The sequence below is a fragment of the Neodiprion pinetum genome, chromosome 6 (genome assembly GCF_021155775.2).
Source record: "Neodiprion pinetum isolate iyNeoPine1 chromosome 6, iyNeoPine1.2, whole genome shotgun sequence".
In the NCBI taxonomy this organism is placed as follows: Eukaryota; Metazoa; Arthropoda; class Insecta; order Hymenoptera; family Diprionidae; genus Neodiprion; species Neodiprion pinetum.
This window is the reverse complement of record NC_060237.1, coordinates 2,771,480-2,798,174: the sequence shown is the minus strand read 5'-3', so window position 1 is coordinate 2,798,174 and position 26,695 is coordinate 2,771,480. Positions and strand designations below refer to the sequence as shown.

The 26,695-nt window shown below is 40.0% G+C and overlaps 2 protein-coding genes across 9 annotated transcripts; both read right to left on the bottom strand.

Annotated features, from left to right (window-relative positions):
• Positions 1 to 6,673: 6,673 nt before the first annotated feature.
• Positions 6,674 to 13,257, bottom strand: LOC124220983 (protein tramtrack, beta isoform). 4 transcript variants are annotated; one of them, XM_069137433.1, is made up of 3 exons: positions 12,820 to 13,257; positions 9,852 to 10,838; positions 6,674 to 9,545 (listed from the first exon to the last, which is right to left on the bottom strand). In XM_069137433.1, the coding sequence occupies exons 2-3, from the start codon at positions 10,816 to 10,818 to the stop codon at positions 8,947 to 8,949; spliced, it is 1,566 nt and encodes a 521-aa protein (XP_068993534.1). In that variant the 5' UTR covers positions 10,819 to 10,838; positions 12,820 to 13,257; the 3' UTR covers positions 6,674 to 8,946. The 4 variants fall into 4 exon arrangements, with proteins under 4 accessions (XP_068993534.1, XP_068993532.1, XP_046486472.1 ...); XM_069137431.1 differs by lacking the exon at positions 12,820 to 13,257 and adding an exon at positions 12,579 to 12,786; XM_046630516.2 differs by lacking the exon at positions 12,820 to 13,257 and adding an exon at positions 11,066 to 12,569.
• A 9,788-nt stretch (positions 13,258 to 23,045) lies between these two features.
• LOC124220993 (Fibroblast growth factor receptor 1 oncogene partner 2) lies at positions 23,046 to 26,658 on the bottom strand. 5 transcript variants are annotated; one of them, XM_046630535.1, is made up of 5 exons: positions 26,507 to 26,658; positions 25,761 to 25,895; positions 25,405 to 25,656; positions 25,073 to 25,299; positions 23,046 to 24,959 (listed from the first exon to the last, which is right to left on the bottom strand). In XM_046630535.1, the coding sequence occupies exons 2-4, from the start codon at positions 25,893 to 25,895 to the stop codon at positions 25,078 to 25,080; spliced, it is 609 nt and encodes a 202-aa protein (XP_046486491.1). In that variant the 5' UTR covers positions 26,507 to 26,658; the 3' UTR covers positions 23,046 to 24,959; positions 25,073 to 25,077. The 5 variants fall into 5 exon arrangements, with proteins under 5 accessions (XP_046486491.1, XP_046486492.1, XP_046486490.1 ...); XM_046630536.2 differs by lacking the exon at positions 26,507 to 26,658 and adding an exon at positions 26,105 to 26,379; XM_046630534.2 differs by lacking the exon at positions 26,507 to 26,658 and adding an exon at positions 26,202 to 26,378.
• Positions 26,659 to 26,695: the final 37 nt, after the last annotated feature.

Below are 26,695 nucleotides of genomic sequence, written 5' to 3'. Positions count from 1 at the left end.
TACTTTTTTTTTGGGCAACAAACTTTTGGTCTCAGATTCGATTTAAACGACCCTTATCCAACCAATTGGACCCTCAGGAACTCAGAAATCGCAGCGAAAACAGCGTAGGACCAACAGGAGAGAAATGGCGAAGGAAAAAGCACCTGCTGAAAAATGTCAAAAAAACGGGTTCTCGTTTTTTGGCTGTAACTTTTGATGCGTTAATCGCAGCGTATTGGGACTGCGCCTAATCGATTTCTCTCGCCAAATTACGTCCGATTAGTGCTACAATTAATTGATTCCAGCACTTTTCAGAATCGCGAAAATTTTCGCCAAAAACACAAAGGGGTTAGCCTTACTTTTTTTTTGGGCAAAAAACTTTTGGTCTCCGATTCGATTTAAACGACCCTTATCTGACCAATTGGACCCTCAGGAACTCAGAAATCGCAGCGAAAAGAGCGTAGGACCAACAGGTGAGAAATGGCGAGCGAAACAGCACCTGCTGAATAATGTCGAAAATTCAGGTTCTGGTTTTTTGGCTGTAACTTTTGATGCATTAATCGCAGCGTATTGGGACGGCGCCTGATCGATTTCTCTCGCTAAATTACGTCCGATCAGTGCTACAATTAATTGAATCCAGCACTTTTCAGAATCGCGAAAATTTTCGCCAAAAATGGTAAGGGATTAGCCTTACTTTTTTTTTGAGCAAAAAACTTTTGGTCTCAGATTCGATTTAAACGACCCTTATCTGACCAACTGGACCCTGAGGAACTCAGAAATCGCAGCGAAAACAGCGTAGGACCAACAGGAGAGAAATGGCGAACGAAACAGCACCTGCTCAAAAATGTCGAAAATTCAGGTTCAGGTTTTTTGGCTGTAAGTTTTGATGCGTTAATCGCAGCGTATTGGGACTGCGCCTAATCGATTTCTCTCGCCAAATTACGTCCGATCAGTGCTACAATTAATTGATTCCAGCACTTTTCAGAATCGCGTAAATTTTCGCCAAAAACACGAAGGGGTTAGCCTTACTTTTTTTTTGGGCAAAAAACTTTTGGTCTCCGATTCGATTTAAACGACCCTTATCTGACCAATTGGACCCTCAGGAACTCAGAAATCGCAGCGAAAAGAGCGTTGGACCAACAGGAGAGAAATGGCGAGCGAAAAAGCACCTGCTGAAAAATGTCGTAAATTCAGGTTCTGGTTTTTTGGCTGTAACTTCTGATGCGTTGATCGCAGCGTATTGGGACTGCACCCAATCGATTTCTCTCGCAAAATTACGTCCGATCAGTGCTACAATTAATAGATTCCAGCACTTTTCAGAACCGCGAAAATTTTCGCCAAAAACACAAAGGGGTTAGCCTTACTTTTTTTTTGGGCAACAAACTTTTGGTCTCAGATTCGATTTGAACGACCCTTATCCAACCAATTGGACCCTCAGGAACTCAGAAATCGCAGCGAAAACAGCGTAGGACCAACAGGAGAGAAATGGCGAAGGAAAAAGCACCTGCTGAAAAATGTCAAAAAAACGGGTTCTCGTTTTTCGGCTGTAACTTTTGATGCGTTAATCGCAGCGTATTGGGACTGCGCCTAATCGATTTCTCTCGCCAAATTACGTCCGATCAGTGCTACAATTAATTGATTCCAGCACTTTTCAGAATCGCGAAAATTTTCGCCAAAAACACAAAGGGGTTAGCCTAACTTTTTTTTTGGGCAAAAAACTTTTGGTCTCCGATTCGATTTAAACGACCCTTATCTGACCAATTGGACCCTCAGGAACTCAGAAATCGCAGCGAAAAAAGCGTAGGACCAACAGGAGAGAAATGGCGAGCGAAAAAGCACCTGCTGAAAAATGTCGAAAATTCAGGTTCTGGTTTTTTGGCTGTAACTTCTGATGCGTTGATCGCAGCGTATTGGGACTGCGCTCAATCGATTTCTCTCGCAAAATTACGTCCGATCAGTGCTACAATTAATTGTTTCCAGCACTTTTCAAAATCGCGAAAATTTTCGCCAAAAAAACAAAGGGGTTAGCCTTACTTTTTTTTTGAGCAAAAAACTTTTGGTCTCAGATTCGATTTAAACGACCCTTATCTGACCAACTGGACCCTGAGGAACTCAGAAATCGCAGCAAAAACAGCGTAGGACCAACAGGAGAGAAATGGCGAACGAAACAGCACCTGCTAAAAAATGTCGAAAATTCAGGTTCAGGTTTTTTGGCTGTAACTTTTGATGCGTTAATCGCAGCGTATTCGGACTGCGATCAATCGATTTCTCTCGCAAAATTACGTCCGATCAGTGCTACAATTAATTGTTTCCAGCACTTTTCAAAATCGCGAAAATTTTCGCCAAAAAAACAAAGGGGTTAGCCTTACTTTTTTTTTGAGCAAAAAACTTTTGGTCTCAGATTCGATTTAAACGACCCTTATCTGACCAACTGGACCCTGAGGAACTCAGAAATCGCAGCAAAAACAGCGTAGGACCAACAGGAGAGAAATGGCGAACGAAACAGCACCTGCTAAAAAATGTCGAAAATTCAGGTTCAGGTTTTTTGGCTGTAACTTTTGATGCGTTAATCGCAGCGTATTCGGACTGCGATCAATCGATTTCTCTCGCAAAATTACGTCCGATCAGTGCTACAATTAATAGATTCCAGCACTCTTCAGAATCGCGAAAATTTTCGCCAAAAACACAAAGGGGTTAGCCTTACTTTTTTTTTGGGCAACAAACTTTTGGTCTCAGATTCGATTTAAACGACCCTTATCTGACCAACTGGACCCTGAGGAACTCAGAAATCGCAGCGAAAACAGCGTAGGACCAACAGGAGAGAAATGGCGAACGAAACAGCACCTGCTAAAAAATGTCAAAAATTCAGGTTCAGGTTTTTTGGCTGTAACTTTTGATGCGTTAATCGCAGCGTATTCGGACTGCGATCAATCAATTCCTCTCGCAAAATGACGTCCGATCAGTGCTACAATTAATTGATTCCAGCACTTTTCAGAATCGCGAAAATTTTCGCCAAAAACACAAAGGGGTTAGCCTTACTTTTTTTTTGGGCAAAAAACTTTTGGTCTCCGATTCGATTTAAACGACCCTTATCTGACCAATTGGACCCTCAGGAACTCAGAAATCGCAGCGAAAAGAGCGTAGGACCAACAGGAGAGAAATGGCGAGCGAAACAGCACCTGCTGAAAAATGTCGAAAATTCAGGTTCTGGTTTTTTGGCTGTAACTTCTGATGCGTTGATCGCAGCGTATTGGGACTGCGCCCAATCGATTCCTCTCGCAAAATTACGTCGGAGTAGTGCATGAAAGAATTTATTCCGGCACTTTTCAAAATCGCGAAAATTTTCGCCAAAAACACAAAGGGGTTAGCCTTACTTTTTTTTTGGGCAACAAACTTTTGGTCTCAGATTCGATTTAAACGACCCTTATCTGACCAACTGGACCCTGAGGAACTCAGAAATCGCAGCGAAAACAGCGTAGGACCAACAGGAGAGAAATGGCGAACGAAACAGCACCTGCTAAAAAATGTCAAAAATTCAGGTTCAGGTTTTTTGGCTGTAACTTTTGATGCGTTAATCGCAGCGTATTCGGACTGCGATCAATCAATTCCTCTCGCAAAATGACGTCCGATCAGTGCTACAATTAATTGATTCCAGCACTTTTCAGAATCGCGAAAATTTTCGCCAAAAACACAAAGGGGTTAGCCTTACTTTTTTTTTGGGCAAAAAACTTTTGGTCTCCGATTCGATTTAAACGACCCTTATCTGACCAATTGGACCCTCAGGAACTCAGAAATCGCAGCGAAAAGAGCGTAGGACCAACAGGAGAGAAATGGCGAGCGAAACAGCACCTGCTGAAAAATGTCGAAAATTCAGGTTCTGGTTTTTTGGCTGTAACTTCTGATGCGTTGATCGCAGCGTATTGGGACTGCGCCCAATCGATTCCTCTCGCAAAATTACGTCGGAGTAGTGCATGAAAGAATTTATTCCGGCACTTTTCAAAATCGCGAAAATTCTCGCCAAAAATGCAAAGCCTTACTTTTTTTTCATTTTTGGAGCCTAAAATTTTTGGTCTCAGATTTGATTTAAATGACCCTTTCCTGACTAATTGGACCCCCAGGAACTCGGAAAACGCAGCGAAAACAGCGTGGGATCAACAGGAGAGAAATTACGAAGGAAAAAGCACCTGCTGAAAAATGTCGAAAAAACGGGTTCTCGTTTTTTGGCTGTAACTTTTGATGCGTTGATCGCAGCGTATTGGGACTGCGCCCAATCGATTTCTCTCGCAAAATTACGTCCGATCAGTGCTACAATTAATTGATTTCAGCACTTTTCAGAATCGCGAAAATTTTCGCCAAAAACACAAAGGGGTTAGCCTTACTTTTTTTTTGGGCAAAAAACTTTTGGTCTCCGATTCGATTTAAACGACCCTTATCTGACCAATTGGACCCTCAGGAACTCAGAAATCGCAGCGAAAAGAGCGTAGGACCAACAGGAGAGAAATAGCGAGCGAAAAAGCACCTGCTGAAAAATGTCGAAAATTCAGGTTCTGGTTTTTTGGTTGTAACTTCTGATGCGTTGCTCGCAGCGTATTGGGACTGCGCTCAATCGATTTCTCTCGCAAAATTACGTCCGATCAACGCTACAATTAATTGTTTCCATCACTTTTCAAAATCGCGAAAATTTTCGCCAAAAAAACAAAGGGGTTAGCCTTACTTTTTTTTTGGGCAAAAAACTTTTGGTCTCAGATTCGATTTAAACGACCCTTATCTGACCAATTGGACCCTCAGGAACTCAGAAATCGCAGCGAAAAGAGCGTAGGACCATCAGGTGAGAAATGGCGAGCGAAACAGCACCTGCTGAATAATGTCGAAAATTCAGGTCCAGGTTTTTTGGCTGTAACTTTTGATGCGTTAATCGCAGCGTATTGGGACGGCGCCTGATCGATTTCTCTCGCTAAATTACGTCCGATCAGTGCTACAATTAATTGAATCCAGCACTTTTCAGAATCGCGAAAATTTTCGCCAAAAATGGTAAGGGGTTAGCCTTACTTTTTTTTTGAGCAAAAAACTTTTGGTCTCAGATTCGATTCAAACGACCCTTATCTGACCAACTGGACCCTGAGGAACTCAGAAATCGCAGCGAAAACAGCGTAGGACCAACAGGAGAGAAATGGCGAACGAAACAGCACCTGCTAAAAAATGTGGAAAATTCAGGTTCAGGTTTTTTGGCTGTAACTTTTGATGCGTTAATCGCAGCGTATTCGGACTGCGATCAATCGATTTCTCTCGCAAAATTACGTCCGATCAGTGCTACAATTAATAGATTCCAGCACTTTTCAGAACCGCGAAAATTTTCGCCAAAAACACAAAGGGGTTAGCCTTACTTTTTTTTTGGGCAACAAACTTTTGGTCTCAGATTCGATTTAAACGACCCTTATCCAACCAATTGGACCCTCAGGAACTCAGAAATCGCAGCGAAAACAGCGTAGGACCAACAGGAGAGAAATGGCGAAGGAAAAAGCACCTGCTGAAAAATGTCAAAAAAACGGGTTCTCGTTTTTTGGCTGTAACTTTTGATGCGTTAATCGCAGCGTATTGGGACTGCGCCTAATCGATTTCTCTCGCCAAATTACGTCGGAATAGTGCCAGAAAGAATTTATTCCAGCACTTTTCAAAATCGCGAAAATTTCCGACAAAAATGCCAAAGGGTCAGTCCTACGTTTTCATTGGTAATAACTTTTTTCGGAGCTATAACTATTTCTCACCAAGTTGGTTATCAATTTTCTGTCACAACTCATCTGAACCTCAGAAATGCGAAATAGCCAAGTAGAACATATTAAGTTCAACCGCCGAAAAAATGTAACACAAGTTCAGGTATTGATTTCAACTTTTGAACCATCGATTGCAGCGACCACTGACTAGTCACCACCGATTTTCGTTAAATCAACCCGCGATTTGATACCAGCGCTTACCAATCGTAAGTCAGTCTTGTTCACATCGTATACGTGAACAATGGCCCTGCTGTTTTCGCTTTGTCGACCTTATCAATTTTCGGGTTTCTTTATTTTTCGAAATTTTCCAGAAATAGTTACAGTACATTGTGAAGTGAAAATTGTTTTTAATTAGTTTCATCTGACAAGATTGAACGAGGACAATCTATAAATTCAAATTCGGAGTCAAATTAATTACCAACAGTAATAGAAAATAACATCAAATTATATGGATAATATATTTCATAACAAACTTGCACAATAATTGATAATACGCTTCCATGAGGTAGAAATATTCAGTGATCCATGTGAGACAAATATTCTTATATATATATCTTCGCTGTAATATCTATCATAGTCTAAAAAATCAGTCTTACAAATAATACAACAGCTGTTGTTAAGGCAGTATCATTCACTTATAACTATTTACTTTTGTTTCATAATTTATTTATCGTAAGCAAATTAAGTAAATATGGTAGTGTCTCATAAGGCATCGTTGTTCTTGCAAGTAACGATATTGTGGCCAACCCCATTGTTGATACAACCTTAACGTTTATATGAGAATATAATAAAAACATACAATGCTATTTCAATCTAAGGCTTTGTCTGTTCCAAATCTGGTGTGATATTCACAAATTTTTTTTTTTTTTCTAATAAAATATATATAGATACCTATACATACGGTGCGATGGCTGGGCCACATCAACACTTAAAGCACTCATTTATTTTAATAGCGAAAAATGATTAGACATAAATTTGTCGAAATTATCATAAAATAAAGAAAAAAAATATAACAATATGGAAACAATATTTCTACAGCCGATCCTTCTTATGTGTCCTCCAAAACAGTTCTACAATTATTGTTATGCACTATTATGAACAAAAGATGTCACTACGATTACTGGCAAATTAATACATTTTTATTTCTTTTTGCTTTTTTTTAATCGACAAACTATTTTTGTTTTCCATTCCTACAAATCTGATTGAATATTCTGTAACTGGTAAGTGTGAAAGTACAAAAATGAGAAGCACAGTATCATGTGAAGACGAGAGACAAATCACATTTCCAGGTACTTTAACAATAGCTTGATTGTGAATCAATATTCTATGGGTTAAAACTATTTTGCACATGAGTATATGGAATGCCCAATAATCGTGTAAAACATTACAGTGTAGGCTTGTACGTCATTGTAATCTATATAGGTGTATTAGTTATTATTGGAAAACTAAGATTTTAATGAAATAGAGGGCAATTTATGATATCCTCCATGCAGTTGTGGCCAATATTTTACGAGTGAACACTGTGTCTGTATAATTTTACGCCAAATTTTGTGTACGTATAATAAATTTTTTTGTTACATGTAAAGGTAGGACTTAATATATGAATTGTACAAAGCGGCTGTGTAATTACTAATTCAGACTTTTAAAGAACTATGCACGCGTCTTTACGCGTATAAATGTTTCTCAGTATATTTCTAGATATCTACCTGTGTATACACCTATGTATAATTTATATACATACACATGCTTATTACATTTATTTATTTGCGTATGTGTGTATATATTTATATATATATCGGTAGATATCTATACTAAAATGAATTAGATTCGATTTAATATTTCTATATATATATATATATATATTCTATATATATATATATATATATATATACCCGTAGATATCCGTACATGTATGAATTAGATTCGATTTTATGGCATTAGTCTCCTAAGGCATTTCCTCATGATTAAATACAACATGCTTCGCTGTGTCGACACGCAGCTTCAGCACAGTATCAGGTACTAGTGCCGAATTTTATGAAAACACACAATGTATCTTTTGTCATAAGCCGTTGGACGGCTATGATAAGGCAACTACAGTGATATACTGTGTATATTATTATTATAATTAATAATATTAAAAAAAAAAAAAATTAATAATAATAATAATAATAATAATCGTAGTAGTAATAATAAAAATAATAATAATAACAATCATAGTAGCAATAATAATAGAATAAAAAGAGTGATAATAATAATAATAATAATAATAATAATAATATTAATGAAAGTTGATACTAGCGTACAATATAATAATATAGTATTTATAACTTATAATATAATATATATGTATAATAATATATGATGTAATTAGCGTGTTTAACATGAGGATTGTCGAGTTGGTATCATGTATTCGGTAGATCAGTCTTATGTTAAAGTACAACATATCCGTATTGTACAATGAGGTAGGTCGTTCTATTATATTATGTAGATATGTTTGAGCAATATTGCAGCTGTTTCCCAGGGCCAAGGTCTGTAGAGATAATAATCTATTCTTATTTATATAACAAATTAACAGCGGTATCTCAGTCATCAACGAAATTGTTCAATGTATAGTGTATATAATAAATTCACGTCCTATGGCTAGCATTTAATGCCAAGTAAGGATATTTTGAAAATGTGAAAATAATATACATCTTCCCCAATATACCATAACGTAACTCAATTCTACTATGCTCGTTTAAGAATTTATTCTTATCTTAAATTACTACTATATGTTAATCGATTGCAAATAAAAATGGATCACAACAATATAAAATAAGTGTAAATATGGTCGCTGGTCCAAAAATTTACAGAGCACGGCACGATAATGAGGGATTAATTTTTTCGTAATATTAATATCGGCTGAATACTCATACAAATTTTGGACAAGCATATTATATTTTCAGTCTCATGAAATTGCGACGCATAGTCAGTCTTATTGAAGCTACTACCAGGAATAATCACCACGTTTCATTGATTCTCTTTTTTTTTTCTCTTCGTAACGTTCACATTATATAGTACGGATCGGTGAATACGAATGCTTATAGCATTAGTTACATGCGTCGCATGACTATTGGTATGCAGCTAACGATTAATCCCTGAATTTATCTTTGTAACTAAATGAAACAAAAATTGACAACAACGACAACGTTAGTAATTAGTTACGATCAGAGTTATTTGGAGTATCCTGTTCTTCCTCCTTGACTATTAACGGTGGTACTATTACTCGAATCTCTGGCTTTCGGTTCACCGACAAATCTTCTACTTGATCTTCTGTAGTCGGCTGTTGCTGCTGCTGCTGCTGTTGTTGGTGCTGTTGAGACATTGAGTGAACGGCTGGGCTCGGACTGCGAAGTGTCATTTCTATCATAGTTTCTCGTTCAACGGTGTCTCGACCCTCTATGAAACTTGGATCGAGCATCGACCCAGGATTATTCCCTATTCCTGCGCTACTGTTTTCATTTTCACTTTCTGACAATCCACCGCTGTAAATGGTTCCATTTGCATTACCACCTATACCATATGGAAAACAAGCCCCGCTTCCATTAGAGCCACGTTTGAAAGGTCTTGATGTGGTTATTCCCAATTTTTTGACTTTGTCGTACAGGGTGCGCGATGGTACACCATATTTTCGAGCCGCTTGCAGGGCACTCATTCCCGATCTGACCGCTTCTATCGCTGACATTATGTCGTTCCTTGTGTATTGTTTGTAACGTTTCCATTCAGGTTTTTGTGTCGGAACGTAATTGACTATTCCTAAAATGATTACACAAAACAAAATTACAATCTTGATAACAAAGAATATAAACACGTGATAAATATCTATCAACCTTCCGGCTATTTACTAGCTGTAACAGCAACTCTCAAGTGCATTCAGCACTCTTGCAAAATCGTTGAGTTATCTTCTGACATAATCTCTAGTACAGCTTACAATTATTTCAAAATCATCAATACCATTGTAAAATCCACCCCCTGAAGCTAATCGTGTTTGTACAATCATATTCGACAGATCCTAATCCCATTCCAACGCAGAAGCTCCATGATCATATTTCTCAATCTCACCTCGGTTTGTTTCTCCTGCAAAGGATTGTGGCGAAGGCTTTTCATCTTCATCCATTAGCGATATGTCTGTGTAAGGACTGTGAACAGCCTCGCTCTGTGAAAGATCGTTACTGTTGCGCCTGTCCATGTCATTGGCCGAGCCGTTGCTATGGGTGCGAGAGTGGCTTTCGTGACTGTCTGGATGTAACAGGGGTACACCCCCTTGGGAGCTGTCTGCATGCCCTTGTCCAAGTACGGTTCTCAGGATCGGTGTATCACGGTTAATAAGCATATTTGACATTTTTTTTCGTTTTAGAGGTGACGAGTCTGACCCGTTGTCGTACGAGCCACCCAACATGGACGAATGCTGGGCATGGGGGGGTGGCGGATGGCCGGATGACGGATGTTGGGCCAGCGGCAGCCCTGACAATGCCCACATCGGCATAGACAGCCTTCCCTGTCCTCTATCTACGGGCGATTTGCCGTACTGACTGTAAGGGGTGCCGGTAGAGTGAGGTGGCGAGATCTGGCCACTACTGTGAGCCGCGCTGCTTGTAGTGCTAGTCGTTATTGCAGGAGGCGACGGGGCTGTGGTTTCACCTTCCTCCCTTCTACCCTGTGAGCCATTTTCTTCTACCAGTCCTTTAACCTTGAGTGCTTCGGCAACCTTCAGCAAGCCGCCGAGCTGTTCCTGAGCAACGTTTACTTCGCCACGATACATGTACTCCAGAATTGCTTTTATCTCGATATATTTAACATCTTTTAGCACGACTACAGGATGTTTACACGGTAGATCAATGAAGAGAGTTTGGAAGTACGAGGAGCACGCCGCCAGAACCATTCTGTGACATTTGACCGATGCACCGCCATCCACTGCTAACGTGACATCGGTGAAAGCCTCGTTTTGCAACAGCTCGTCGAACACTGTCAGTAAGTTTGATCTGTGATTGTTCCAGCGCAGGCAGTACTGTTGAGTTGCAGTCCCCATTACAGTATTTTTTTTTAATCCTAGACAAAGAAAAATAGACAAATGTTTATTTTGGACTGTTGATATTTTTGGCTATTTGAATAAACATGAATCGTAACTACAAAATTAGAATTTGATCTACAATAATTTTATATCTTCAGGAGTTGCACATTAATATTTTCCATGCATGCATTTACACATGCATGGTACATGGCATCTGTATACCCAAAGATATGTAATGAATGTAATATGAATATATCGAATTTACCCCAAGCAATATCAATGAAAATGTATTCTAAATTAAAGCGAAAAAACGTATCGCATGGAGCGACTTGAGCACGAATACAAAATTCGCGTGCAGTTATAATTCTCAGTTTATGACGTACGTGTATATACATATTATATATATATATAATATATAATATATATAAACGTATAATATGTAACGTATATATATAAGAGTATAATATGTAACCGTCCATAGTACCGCAGTTTTACAATTTAACTTGTGACGTATAAGTTCAAGTCAAATGAAAATATCTACATATTTGTATTTCTACATGCGGCATATCGATTTCTACACGATATGAGAAGGCGAAAATATTTGCTCGACACCGACAAAACGAATTGTATAAAAGTATAATGCAGTGCATAATTCCAGTACCGCGCAAATTTAAATCAAAATTAAACGCCCAGAAGCATCGGGAACATTTATTGTTAGTTAAATTGTCATATATATAGCTTTTAGTAACAGGCGTGACATATTTGGATTAGAAACGAATCCCGCAGTAACCGCATCGACCAAGAATATAAGAATCTGCGTCATTGTGCAGGCATTCTCTTAGCGTACGATTCAAAGTCCTGACATATACGTGACTCGAATAAACCATTTTTGTCGCGATTTCCCGGACCGTCGTTTATGTTCAATAACAGTATTTCTTGTTTCTGTTTATTAAACACATATGTCAATGTATAAGTACACATGTTAACCGTCAATTATCCGATTAGTCGTATGATAAGGTATAAGCTGATACAACGAAAACTGCATCAGTCGTTATACGTACTCTGAGCACACTATGCGTGAAAAACACGACTGCATATTGTACAGGAATGATTAATTATACCGAGAGCAGACGATTTATTAACTGAAATTGATGTGCAGACCGATAATTATCACGAGTTTGTAAAATAAAAGGCCAATGTATAGGTATACTTTTCGCAGCTGTAGAGCATGCGCATGGCGACTCGTGCGCGCATATCCTGTATATACGCCATACTTGACACAAAACGCAAATTTTTATCCTTCGTTAATTAAATATTATCGTGTCCGATAATTCATCAATTTCATCGATTTAACACGATATTTGTCATTCGACATTAATGAAAGTTGAACGAAATTTCGACGAATACTTCGTTGCTAACGAATATTGTAATACCGCGTAAGTATACAATGCGCGCAAATTACCCGCGGATTACAAATTAATAGTATACGTGACTTTCTTGAGGACGAAGCGAATGTAAAAAAAAAAAACAATACTAGAAAAGGCAATGTAACGTGTAAATTTAAGTAATGAAACATTTTTCGTTGACTAATGTCTACCGAAGCAGCGCAATAATAGATTAAAAATTAATTACGGCTCGAGTGATTAGCCGTGAATATTGTACGCCAAATATTATAAGAACTACACGATATCCGTTGTATGTTAAAAGTACACAGACGAGAAGTAAAAAATTTAACACTATCACAAAGTGCGTCAATGTTATTTGAAAAAGTCACTTACTTGATGTGATAAGTGCGGAATGTATGCAGTTTTTCAAATATAGCTGTATTTACGACATGCACACTATAAAGTATACGCATATATATATACGTATAAATGAATATGTATATGCATACGTATAATAAGTATATATATAGATACGAAGGCGCGCGCGCGCTCGTGTGTTTGTAATCGTGTGTGTATATGTATATAAAAAAAAAAAAAAAAGATAACAATTGATATAACCGATATTAACAATAACCGGATATCACTTGTAAATTCGCGATGGATGCATGTTTGTTTAATTTCGAGTGTTTTGTCGATGAGCGCGAACGGAACGATCACTTAAATGCCACATTTAGAGACTGAAGCCTGCGTTGCGTTCAGGATGCGATAGAGGAAGGCACGGCTCTCGCTCGACGCACTCATGCGCACTTTTTTCACGCACGCACTCTCGGCTGCACGGCACGCACTGTCTCTATAAAACACCCGCACGAATTCTGAAAAGAGGTTGGACGAAAACGGAACCCTCTCTCTAGCCGGTGCCCTATTCCTAGGCTATCGTGCCTATGGTGTTTGGCCCGAGAGCTCGCTAGAGTGGCGCGGAGCGGAGCGGAATGAACCAAACCAAAGTGGAATGAGTGAGGACGGACGTCGTGGTCGTGGTCGTGGTCGTGATCGTGGTCGTGGTCGCGGTCGTCGTCCCCGTCCCCGTCGTCCACGTCCTCTTCATCCTCGTCCTCCTCCTCCTCCACCTCCTCCTCCTCCTCCTCCTCCTCCTCCTCCTCCTCCTCCTCCTCCTCCGCCTCCTCCTCCTCCTCCTCCTCCTCCTCCTCCTCCTCCTCCTCCTCCTCCTCCTCCTCCTCCTCCTCCTCCTCCTCCTCCTCCTCCTCCTCCTCCTCCTCCTCCTCCTCCTCCTCCTCCTCCTCCTCCTCCTCCTCCTCCTCCTCCTCTTCGTCGTTACTGCAGTTGTATCGTCGCGCGTACGTCGCGCGTACGTCGTCCTTCGTCCTTGGTCCTTGGTCCTTCGTCCTGCCAGAAGTTCCTCCTCCAGCTCCTGCAGACCGTACTGCCCCAAGTCGGCGGGTATACTCTCGTAATATAGGGGTGGCCCGCGCGGTCTGCCGTCGCTCGCACGCCCGCAGACGTAGACGTAGACGTAGCCGTAGACGTGGAGAATCCAGCCATACATGCAGCGGCAGTCTCGTCTATCGGCGGACCCTCGAGCTCCCCCTCACGCATTAGAGCCAAGGTGCAGCCTCACTACTACCATCAACGCCGCTTTCCTGCCGGTGCCCCATCCCGTCGTAACAAGGGTGATGCCCTCCCTGGCTGTCGGGCGGGCGGCAGGAAGGGGGGGAGGGTTGCAACTTGCGAGTCAACTCGATAAACTTTCGTATACGAACGGAGGAGAGAGACAGAGAGAGAGAGAGAGAGAGAGACGGAGTATAGGCTAGATGTGGATAGGTCGTCACCACGCCCAGGTTCACATTATAAGCTTCGCGCGGTTGTCGCGGTACCGGATTCTTCGATTTTCGAACTTTATAGGCGTTAGTTGCGTCTGGGAAGAAAGGATTGAAGAGATGGAAGAAAAAAAAAAAACATAACACGAAGATTCAAACTTTTAAATGTTTCCCGCCAATTTCCTTGCCCAATAGCTACATTCTTAATACAAAACTTACACACCCGGGTGTGAAATAAAATTGTAATTTACAGACTTGTATTCACTGCTGGGTAAGATACTTCTATCGATTAATTTAAATTGAAAAATGGATTATACTTTCAAAAATATAATTTAAACGGGTAAATGTGAACGGTTGCTTTGAGAACGTTTAAAATGTTGCATGCAAAACGCCATTTACATTTTGAATGTCTACTTTCAATTAAACGAATTTCAAATATTACCCAGCAACGGTTGTATTCCCTGCATTTGTTCGCGGTTAACTGCATTCGCTAAGAATATAATACTATTTTTATTCGACGAATTTATATCGGTCAGATATTACAAACGTGCGCCAAAAGCATACGTCGTGTTCGATCGTGCTGGTTGAATCGAACATCACCGGTATATTTTTATTATACGAAGATGGAAAATACATGCATAAGCGCTAATATGAAATCCAAATATCAATTACGCAATATTTGCACTTGTCGTTTAAGCCCTGGTTACACTTTTTGCCTTCTATTATGACACTAACAATGTGTCAGCAGGTAGCTCGTAATCGATTTAGGGCGAAAGCGGTCAATGGCCTTGCAATGCGGTAAATAGATGTATAGTATATATATATATAGTATATACTATGTATATATGTATATATATATAGGTATAGAAGGTATACGTGCAAGAATACCCAACAGCCAGGCACCCTCGGTGCCTTAGAAATAGGGCTTACCGTGTTTATTCCATCAGGGGCTTCTTCTTCTCGGGTCTTATACCTACAACCGATCTTATAAGATTATTTCGGATATCTATCGCGTTGCTGCAATTTATTATCGAGATTCAAATGCATAAACATACCTCCGTCAAAAGTAAAACAATTATTCAAATAAATATAAGGTATTGAAACGAATGTCGCACCGATAGAAAATTCGACCGTCATTCCGTATTTTAGGATATAACTATACAAGTGAGGACAAATAATTATTGTTTGGCCGTTGCTGTTCAAGCGTTGAAATATGATGAAATATAAATTCGTACCAAGTACAAACATAAACTATATACGTTACGAAGCCCGTATTATATACTTTTGTACCATGGGTATGCACTATAAACAGTATCGCGGATGATGGCCGCGTGTGCTTGTGAACACGCATGAGAACGACATCGACGTTCATCGAAATGATACGCATAATCGAGACGCATACGATGCTATCGCGATGAGCAAACATCAGTTTCCCTGCTCTACTTCGTCTCTTTGTGATATATGTATATATATATATACACCTAACTATAGATAGTGCAGAACACCGCGACACTCGTGCACACTGTTGATATACCAGACACGGAGTATCTGACATACAGGTATATACTGTATAGTGTATAATAAGTAAAATACGTGTTCGTGGAACATCAATTTTCAATTTTCAGTTGCTGTAGGCACCTTTCGAGCTACCGACGCACGATGAAACACGATTGTGTTTGCGCACGCATATTTCTAGCCTCGTTCTCTGTCTATCCTTACAGTCGTAATCACGATTATATATATATATATATATATATATATATATATATATATATATCTCTCTCTGGATGTAATTCAAACTTTCCCTAAAACTTGCTCTGCCATTCTGAACGGTTAAATTCGTTTTCCGCGTGCATTTGCTTTTCATTCTCACACGCTGGTAAAATTTCATAGATATCTTTCGGTAAATACATGTGTGAATGTCATGTGTAAGAGATATTTTGTTTGGTCGAATACTAATCGGCACAGTACATGTCCGCAGGCGGTAGATAAGATCAAGCCGAGTTCGAACGCGGGTTCCGTCTAAGCAAATTTCCTTCGAAGAAAAATGCGGTCTATGTCAATCATGTTGCGCACGTAGTACAACTACATAAATATAAGGATATAATTATTAAGCACAACGTACGTTATTCGCATCGGTAATTATATCGCGTTGTTTAAACAGAAATTGCAAACGACCAAAGAAAAAAAAAAACACGACAGTTGCGCGTAATTTTTACCGTAACGATCGATGCAACCACGATTCACCATCGTTTGATCCATTCCCACATTGCACTTATAATAATAATTCACGCTCACATAATCGCATCAATGTACATACAATACGGGCGTCTCGTATGTATGTATAATAAGGGCCACTGTAGCGTTGATCTCGCTTATGCGACTAAAGCGAGTGTCTGCCACGCAGTGTCTTTGATCCCTTGACATTACTGCCCTACGGCATATCTTTATACGATGATACAGTATGTGAACCCACTCTCGGTAACGCAAGGCAGCCTTTCAATTGTCCTCCGCATGTATAAAAATGAAAGTATATACTCGTATGTATACATTATAGTGTTGATCTCGCGTAATTTGTTGCGCCGGAAATGCAGGCTAGAGATAGTGGTTTGCATTCTAACCGCGCTGATAATTCAAATGGACGGTAGACAAAGATAGATAAAGAGAGACAGAGATACATGGAAAGAGAGAGATGGAAAGAGAGAGATAGAGAGAGAGCGAGAGAGAGAAATTGTCGGCAAAAATTTCGCAACACTTTCCGTTAGATACGTTCGTAAGGCGAGTGTTGCATTTCCTGGCAGAAAGTTGACGGTTCTATTATTATAATTAGCGGGTTGTGAAACATCGTTCAAATTTCGACTACTCGAACGTTACATGTGCGGGCTACAGGCTGCATTAGTGATTGCAGCTTGCGGCTCTGTTGAGTCGCCCACCATTCCGAATGATTCCGCATATATTTCTCGATAAACGAGGTGGTCAATTAGGCGAACGTGATTCCTGTTCACATCCTCGTACTTAAGCTCAAGGCAAAATGGCATGTACGACAAAAGTTTTAATTACGCCATCTAAATGGGCCGCGAATGAGAATATACCTATGAGCAAGAAAAAAATAACCAAGAAACTCGTACATCATACGGACGTATAATGCACATCGTTGCCTGTACGAAATACGTTCGTACAATTGTCAATTCAATCGTGTAACATAACATACATATACGTATATGGTTAACCGCCTATATGTAATATACGAATAGAATTATATTATACGAGTAAAAATCAACCAGCTAGATGACTATTGAATTTTGTATTCCGGACGTGGGGAATGAAACAACAGCTGTTCTTGCCATGAATTTTCTAATTCGCCTCGCTGCTTCTGCAATATTACATAACGGTGTTTTAGGCGTGTGAAGGTTGTTGGGTAAGCGCATATGCCGGCAGACCAAGCAAACGAAACACCTCGTCGCACCGCCGTACCGTAAAAAACACACACACATAGGTTGCATAATATAGGTGCAGTTTTCGAGAGGGTGTGCGTCTGTCTGGTTCGTTCGCTTAACAAAGAAACGACAGGTATTCCGTTATCTGGACCGAGAAAAGGAGCCCAAATTCTATAGAAAGATTTCGCATCTATTATGTCCGTCGAGCCTTTTTTTTTTTTTTTTTTTTCATCCAACCCTCGATGAATTTAGCAGAGAACCGAACTATAATATTATATGTATGTATGTACGTATATACATCTACGCTACTGCAGCGGTACAATGCCCGCAGCACAATTTATCACACCGTTTTTAATGGACACAACTGCCCAAATGTTAAAAACCATAATAAAGATACAAGATTCCACTAAAAAGTTTCGCCGACGTGGAGGTCAGGTTACGAAACGTCATTCAACACATCGGCTCCGTATTATTTATATTTCGGTTCTGACTTCCGATATATGCGAATTAATACTTTTCATTCGCAGCTTCGGAGAGGGGGGGGGGGGGGAGCCGTTGAAGTTTTTTCAACAACCATAAGAGACGGACTTGAAAGACATATGTGTACAACTATAAACAAGTCCCGTAAAAAAATTCACGATACATAACACAACACATATACGTCATAATACGCGCGTATAAATGTAGAATCTTGTACGAACTACCAAAATTTTTTCGTAGCGAGTCAAACCGCTATAACGTATATACGTATAAAATCTATGTGCATGTATTTTTTCTCATTCTTTTTTTTCATTCAGGCAAGATAGTTGTAATCAAAGAATTTGGTGTGTCGACTTCAAGCAGTTACGTATGCAGGAGTGCATATATGTATATACACATATATAGCAATACACAGTACGGCTGGCAGACATCGCTGGCATATAGGAACGAATGGATCATGGCTAGGCGAAGCAAACGAACGAGCAAGCAGCCATGCAGCTAGTGAGCCAGCCAGCCAGCCAAAGCAGCAGAAGCAGCAGCGTCGGCCGGTTGCAATAAAAAATAAGCGACAAATCCCCCCCCCCCCTCCTCCCCCCTTCCCCACCGCCAGACTGACTCGCCGGCCCTAGTCGCCCTCTTACCTCCCTATGGCGCGGGCGGAAGGGAGGGAGGGAGGGTGGGAGGTTTATCTGCATTAGACTCGTGTTAGAAGGCCGGCAACCGCAAACCGGTCCTGATCATGTGGAATGTTAGCCCTAGCACTGTTGCCACATGTATGCGCATGATTTTCTGAAACTGCATCACCCGGTCTACGTAGATTTTCTCCACGTCAACGAAATACAGGAATATGTATATACATACATACAGTATATACGTATATAATCGAGTACGTGTCGTGTAATGTATACTCGCCATTTCTATAACGCGATCACCCGGTGGAACTCCACACGTGTGTACCAGTTATATTCATTCAGCGGTGATCGCAAGAAGATACGGGGCTTATAGTCACTTGGCAACTTTGAGAAGCTGCATGCAATTTTCCAACCAGCCCCCAACCATTTACAACTTATCCGCTACTCGCTACTGGGTGTAATTGACCGCCGTACGCACCGCCGTAACCATACCGGTTTCTATTCGCAACGGTTCCCGGTTCAACGACTTTTGCAAAGTAGAAAAACTCTAGCACGTATTTCGAGTTCCATTGATCGAGATTTAAAGAAAATGAAAAACACGTACTCGTTTCGTTATACATCACTTTTCGTTAAGCCTCGCAGTGTGATATGATTTCATTCTCTCACCGTTAAAACCGAGGCTGGGACATTTAAACGGACAGTCATTCACATTTCGTGAGGCGACGACGCCATTCAAAATAGCACATTTTTCTACTATCGATACTTATTGACAGAATATTTCCTCTATTTTTCGTCGGAGATACTTGTTCGATATACATGCCATATATATACATATATATAAAAATAATAATAATAATAATAGTAAAACGAAAGAATATACGCAACTCCTCGAAACACGTATATATATATATTCTTTCGTTTTACTATTATTTTTTTTTTTTTTTGTTCAGCGTGCGACTCAACCCCATGCAGTTCCTTTTTCCTATCACGATGTCAACTTCCGACAAGTCACGAGTGTACCGAGTTGACCGCAAAGAATCACACTTTATCATCTATCAGAGACGCGAACGAAAATGGAAATATTGACATTGCGGATGAAACTTTCTTACTGTTTTAATTATTTTCATCGACCGACGTACTCACCGCGGTACACGGATGAAGACGTTGCACGGTCCGCAGGTCTGCGTGTCGTGGCCGTGGGTCGATACGGATAAATTAAATGTAGGAGAATTATTGGCGAGGCTTAGCGATCAGGCGAGTATTGTAGTATATTTAACGGTAAGAAGAAATTGTACATCGCGAGACCAGTTGGTATAAATACAGAAAGAGCGCGGTAACAGGTGCTGCACAGGAAACACGCCGGCATTGTTGGTCTCAAGGCCACGCAGCTATAAAACCCTTCTATCGCATAAGAGCGTAAAAAAAGAGTGAGAAAAGAGGGAGGGTGACCTTGGCAAGTAGGGTTGTCCATAACTAGCCTAGCTATAGCCCTGCACCGCAGCGCACCATCGTCTAGCTCCGATAGACGCCCGCCATACCTAACAGACGAAATGCGCTTGCCCTGGGCACAGCTACTCCTCACCTCCTCCTCCTACTTTGCCACCTTGGCCTCCTCCCTCTCCCTCTCCACCGACACCATGTTCCTCCCGTCTAGCCAGTCTAGGGCTCGCGCTCCGTGCTGGTCCTAGATCAAGTTAGCAGCAGCAGCTAGTCCGCGCCCTATACTCGCATGCCATGCGTATACTGACATACATAGTACCACACATCCAGGGTCGTCCAGCGAATAAATGTACAGGGCCGAGAAACGCGATTGCGTCGAAAGTCATTTAAAAGTGTGCGTGTCATTTTTCTCCTAGATATATGTGTGTACATATATATATATATATATATATATATATATACACATACGAGAAACACGTATAGAGTAACTTTTATGTGTGTAGGTACGATGCATGTGTACCTAAAGGTACGCACGTACACTCGTAGGCGTCATGTTGGCGTGCCCGATTTCAAACTGACCCCAAAAAACACCGTCGACGCGACGAAGTACCTACATTATACGCTTCGTGCGCATAATCATCGTCACTGTTCGAGACTTTTTAGCAAAATTTGTGTAGAGTACGTTTATTATTACGTTACACCATGCAACGGAGTACGACACCGTCTGTTTATGTGCACAACATCTATTCACGGTTTTCTTGTCTAGTTGCTGCTCCGCGTGTATATCAGTAGTGTGTACATGTACAATTAGGTAGCTGGATGCACGTAAATGCACGCGTCGCGATTATACGTATAAGCGCAAAGTGCGCGCGTGCACATGTCGCGATGTACTCGGCGAAGAAGGGCCTGAATTTCGTAATAACGCGCGATTAATTATTCGTCAGTATTATGCACACATTGCGCAGATGTATGCGTACAACGCATGGCACATTTTGTGGCTAACTTTGCCTATCGCGTGCGCGCGTGTAATGTATGTATGGATGTGCGAGGTCGACGCCATTTTATATTCACAGTGGAGAACCACATCGACTTTGATAGGCGTTCTTGCACGCGCGAGGGCCCGGCAGTTGCTTATCGCGCGAATTTTAGGTCAGAATATTATAACGTAATCGATATATTGCACGGTTGCGCAAAGCCCTTCGATCAATGACAGCCGTATAATTCTCATTCCGAGACTTTGAGGTAGCGTTAAAATCAACCAAATATACGAAGGACCGAGACTACGATGTAATAAACCTCTGTATTGAAATTCGATGATTTATCCGAAAACTTTACATACATAAACTGCAACGGCGAGCCTTTGGTTCATCTTAATGCTAGTTTAAAGAATTTTAAATTTATAGTATACATGCAACTACGTGCAGTGTAGCCCTTGGATATCGTCTCGAACAAAAATCTATGTACATATTATAAGAGAAATTCATGATTTAAGTTGTGCAGTTTTCATTAAAAAACTGCAATAGATTTCCGCATATCTATGTTTTAGATCTTTAATTTACAACGACGCTCATAAATCATACTAATAGCTGTTCAAGTATACAGTCTAATATCGGCTATAAATATGCGTACGCGGAATATATAAACCATTCTTACTTGAAAGCTAATTATGTCCGATCGGCGAAAAATTAAAGCCAAAGCGATATCGTGGCTCATATATAGTTGGCTATTGAAAAATTGTACGCCCCTGCAAGCGTATAAACATAAGCACACGTAAAATTTATACAGCGCATCGGTTGTGCAGTCGCGCCAGTCGCGCTAGACGTATCCCAAAACTTCTACAATCGCCCGCGAACCTTAACGAACAAGAATAAGCCACCGCGCGCGGCGCATACATGCGTGCATCGTGCGGCCACGAGATTTTCCCTCCTTATTTTTCTCCCTCCCTCTCTGTCTCTCTCTCTCTTTCTGCGGCGACGTATCTACTGCACTATTTGGCGCTCGCTCGCACAGCAGCAGCAGCAGCAACGGCAACAGCAGCAGCAACAGCAGCAACGGCGGCAACAGCAGCGACGACGACAGCAGCGGGCTCGTTTAACTTCGCCCATCTAACCGCCCTTTACTCGGTGCAGGACTGACTGTTCCCACACTATAGCTGACTGCCCGCTGGTACATTATGATGGGTCTTATTGCGGCGAAACCCTCCACCATCCACAGCTCTACCTGCATAACAGGTTATTCCGTATGTGTGTACTTGTCTGTGTTTTTTAAAGGATTTATAAAAAGGATTAGACGCTCGAACCCGGCAGTATTTTTATTTGCAAGTCCGCAACCCTGTCACGGTAATTCGCATTCGTCCTCTACCTAACCCTTCCCAGCCCGTGAGATTTTTACAACACTTATTTGTTGCATGTCTATTCGCGCCAAATATTATAGTCACTAAAACCGACCCTTGTCAACTACTACTGGAAACGTCAAACTGTGCATTTATATCTCGTTTCAGATATTACTTTACTGCCTCGAACTTACAAAGAGCGGAAATTGCAAGCGGCTTAAGGATTTTTTATCTTTACAGGCCTCGTGAGGAAAATATATATATATTTTTTTTCTGTCGCCGGTGGATTCTCTAATTGTTCTTTTATCTCTAATTGGCCGTAGAGAGATATATCCTAGTCAAGGTTTGCGACCGTTTTAATCTTGGACAGCTAAATTTCCTCATGGAAGTTGACCGTTTTCTCAACGTTTATACCACGACAAAAATTCCGTACATTCGTTAATTTGAGAGAAAACTTGTGTTCCCGCCAAAATACCCGATTCGTTGCATCGACGATCAGTTATGAAACAGGGCGTTCAATTTTCGGAAAGAAATATTTCAGGTAGTACATATCGTATGTCATTCCACGAACACTGCTTTAGCATCTATATATTATATGGTGTACACCTATAGGTTTACATGCAGGCATATACAAGGGGTACGGGACTTGGGAACATCCGTAGGGAGTGGCTACGCCCTATAATAAATGAACATTTTAAAAGTGCTGCCGCTCTATGAGTTCTATCTTATTGAGAACATGGCGATTATACGGTTACGCGTAAAATACCTGTATACATGTAAATGCAGCGAAGGTGTAAGCACTGTAAGTATTACACATATGATATGTACAGACTTTTCATGTGCATGCAGCCATTTTTCGAGGCACAGCGGTCATTTGTGCGTTTTCTCGTTTTCCGTTTATTTGATTAAACTTAATTCTGACATTTTAAATCGCTAATTATAACTAATATTGACCAAAGATTTTTCCAGCAGTCTCACCGTCGGTGTTCAAGCACTCCGACGATTTCGGGTTGCGATATTTCTGCTCGACATATAATTTGATTGCAAAGCCTCCGTTATGCCGGAGTAACGCACCAGAGGCATACAATTCTATTTTATCGGAAGCTATTTTAAAGCGCCGCGCTACCAGAAATGAGTTCGAACTTTTTCCAAAATTCTGCTCAACGCGTACATACGTTAGACATAGAATATTTAACTTCATATACCGCTTCTGCTGCTGAGACATGCGAATATCAAAGATCGTGAATTGTGGTGAAATTTTTTTCCGAAATTTTATTTGTTATCCCCATAGTTAACACTAAAGGAATGCGTATACGGTCATCATGGGTCGAAAAATATAAAATTGATTGATTAAAAATTATGCACAATAAACGAATTGCACATTTTATGGAATATGCATTTGTTACTTCCATATGGCACAATAATTATTACATAACAGTTGTCACCCGCCCTGATCTCTATTCTGACGCAATGCGCGTTCTAATTTGTAGTCCGTTAAACGCCGAATGAGATTAATCAGTTTTCAGAAATATAGCTGATCATTAAAATATTCCGACATAGCTTTTTTCATATTCGTAATCATCCCTTTTAGGAGTGAAAGCCATGTAGACTGGATACGAAAATCAAATCCACTTTTAGAATAGTGAAAAATTTGAATCAACTTGTGTAATTCCGCCTAAAGGGACGTAACCCGCAATACACGAATGCATCGCATTTGCAGTAGCGTAATACATTAAATATTTTAATTTCAAAAGTTGTTTAATAATGTATAAATATTTTGTTACCTTGTTTACGATCATAAGTACGAAGTGTTTTCATCTAAAATTAATTGTTACATACCTATATTGTTTTAATGTTGTGTTGAAATTTTTACCTTCGAAATAGGGACAGTGCCTGGTATTTGTTAATTTATAATTATGTCGATATTTGACAGGTTAAAAAGAGATTCAAATAATAACGGATGATAGCTGAACATACGATAAACTTATGGTTAAATATAACTGACATGTGTACAATAACGTTGACTAGTTGAGTTATACCAAATTATGTTCAACACGAGGACGTTAACCATTAAACTTGTCTGCGTAATTAGAATGATGCATGAATTTATTTTGGCAACCAGATAATAATATACGATGCTAAAAGCAGACGTGGGATGGTAAAGAATTTGAAATCCAGTAGTGATTCACTTCAGCGGGCCTGTTCTTACTGCACGGATAACCTTTCTCCGATCAATCGTCAAGGGAAGAAAAAAGCAAGGATCTCACGTTTTCAAAATAAAATTACATACTTCAACTTTCTCAGTCTAATTCAAAAATACTAGCTTTCAAATTGTATCAGGAAGTTGAACAAAGCTATCCAAACCAGTGACATTGCCAATTCACAGATGTAACTGAAATGAATATTTTTCCGGGTGTAAACGGTACCTGAACTACGTTTTACCATGCAGCTACAAAGTATTTTCCAGCAATCGATTGACAGTTGGCCTCTTAGCATGGCTGGTACATCTATGCACGCATACCACTGCACTTGGTCTTCCCTGCCACCGACATCCAAGTTAGCTCAGAAGTGACCTGTGTCCTTGATTCGTTATATCTCCATTGTGTTAAAGTTTCAAGCTACCACATAAATTACATACACATTGCGCAATCATCTTTGAAATTTGCCGTTTATCATAGATAACCAATGCAAGTGATATTATTCAGAACACATTTAGAATGCTATCTCATACTTTTCTTATGCTGGCTCTGTCTGAACAGTTTTATCGTCCATCGTTGGATCTTTATCCAGAGAACCATACTTATTAGCTATATCGAGTATTTCTCGCAAAACAGTATTCTCTTCCTTAAGCCGAGAATAAACTTCCTTCCCTCTTATATCATTCTCTTCATCGATCGCAGCTGCAGTTTTCATCACTGCCGCCATCTCGTTGATCTTTTCCGCTTGGCTGGTGATTAACTGTTGGAACAACGTCAGATATTTAGATAATATTATATGGAAATTGCATTGTTTATTAACCAATGCAGATTCATCAGTGAGTTTTTTCTTTTATATCAAACTTACCTGAGTATACTTTGAATTGTGGAAAGATGTAAAATCCACCTTGCAACGGCGAATCAAAGACGAAGTCTGTTCTCTGTATTTTGACATTATTAATTCAAGAGCATTCTGATGATCCTCTAAAGCATTTTTTAATTCTTTATTCTCTGCTTGAATTTCACGCAGATACTTATTCTCTTGTTGAATTCCAGCAATCAATTGTAAGTGAGGTCTATGGTGTGCTTCCGAGTTAAGGATTTCAACTTCCTCTTGATACTAAATGTCGAAAAAAAGATATTACAATAAAAAGAATGTACTTCATAAGTAAATGTAAAAGTGTACTATCTTCACCATTAAGTTTTCAATTGTAATTTACTAACTTGTTTCATACTGTCGATTTGGCTGCATACTGATTGTATATCTGATATTAAATTATCCGTATTATTTTCTTGATCCGAAATACGTCCCACTAGCTTTTCAGCATCCAACATAATTTGTTGAAAAGTTATCGACATCTATAACACATATATAACAAAAACTTAACAGAGAAAGCGAATTACAATTCGTACATTTAACACAATAGCAATTTGATTGTTACGAATGACTTTCATGTAGATATTATCGAAAAATTTTCAGCTTATAATTTGACGCCCCACAAAGTACTATTTGATTGAAACATAGCTGTAATTCTTTTGCCGAGTTCACATATGATTGCTATACCTACACCAGTACGTAAACTAAAACCGTATGACGCGATATTTTGACGGATAGGTTAAGTTAGGTTGAGTTAGATTAATACGGGTAAGATGTGTTTCTCTCACTCTTCTAAACTATTAGTCGCCGAAGTTGACAGCAAGAACAGTTGAATTAGAAGATTTATTAGGTTTCGTTATAGTTTCAACCATTTGTTGAAAATAAGTTATTGAACAAATTCGAAGATACGTGAATAATGGTGCGACAAGAAGAAAAAACTCCAAAAACTGCCAGCAACATCGACATGGAACATGAATTAGACAATAGTCATAGAGTTAGAAACTCCGTCCCGTCCGTGAAAAATATTTCTCTATAATGCTGGCATTGCGGAATGCATATTTATTCGCTATTCTTTGAAATGTCGATAACTTACCACACAATTATTGTCACACACTGCACGCGACCGTTATACGGCTGGCTCCCTTTGCAGTGTCCCTTTGAAGCAGAGACTCTAGTACAGAGTGGTTACCCAATGGTTCAGTTTGCCCATTCGCTTTAGGCAGGCGCCGAAAGTTGAAACTAACGCAGAATGTTCCGTTAACGATATCCTAGTGAACACCAA

Coding starts and splice junctions, on each gene's coding strand:
- LOC124220983 (XM_046630516.2), bottom strand. CDS start 11,279: ATGGACGGTTACATATTATACTCTTATATATATACGTTACATATTATA. Junction 10,839..11,065: donor TTTCATTGATATTGCTTGGG/GTAAATTCGATA, acceptor TTCTTTGTCTAG/GATTAAAAAAAAATACTGTA. Junction 9,546..9,851: donor TGCAGGAGAAACAAACCGAG/GTGAGATTGAGA, acceptor TAATCATTTTAG/GAATAGTCAATTACGTTCCG.
- LOC124220993 (XM_046630535.1), bottom strand. CDS start 25,895: ATGTCGATAACTTTTCAACAAATTATGTTGGATGCTGAAAAGCTAGTG. Junction 25,657..25,760: donor AAATCGACAGTATGAAACAA/GTTAGTAAATTA, acceptor TTCGACATTTAG/TATCAAGAGGAAGTTGAAAT. Junction 25,300..25,404: donor ACAATTCAAAGTATACTCAG/GTAAGTTTGATA, acceptor TTGTTCCAACAG/TTAATCACCAGCCAAGCGGA.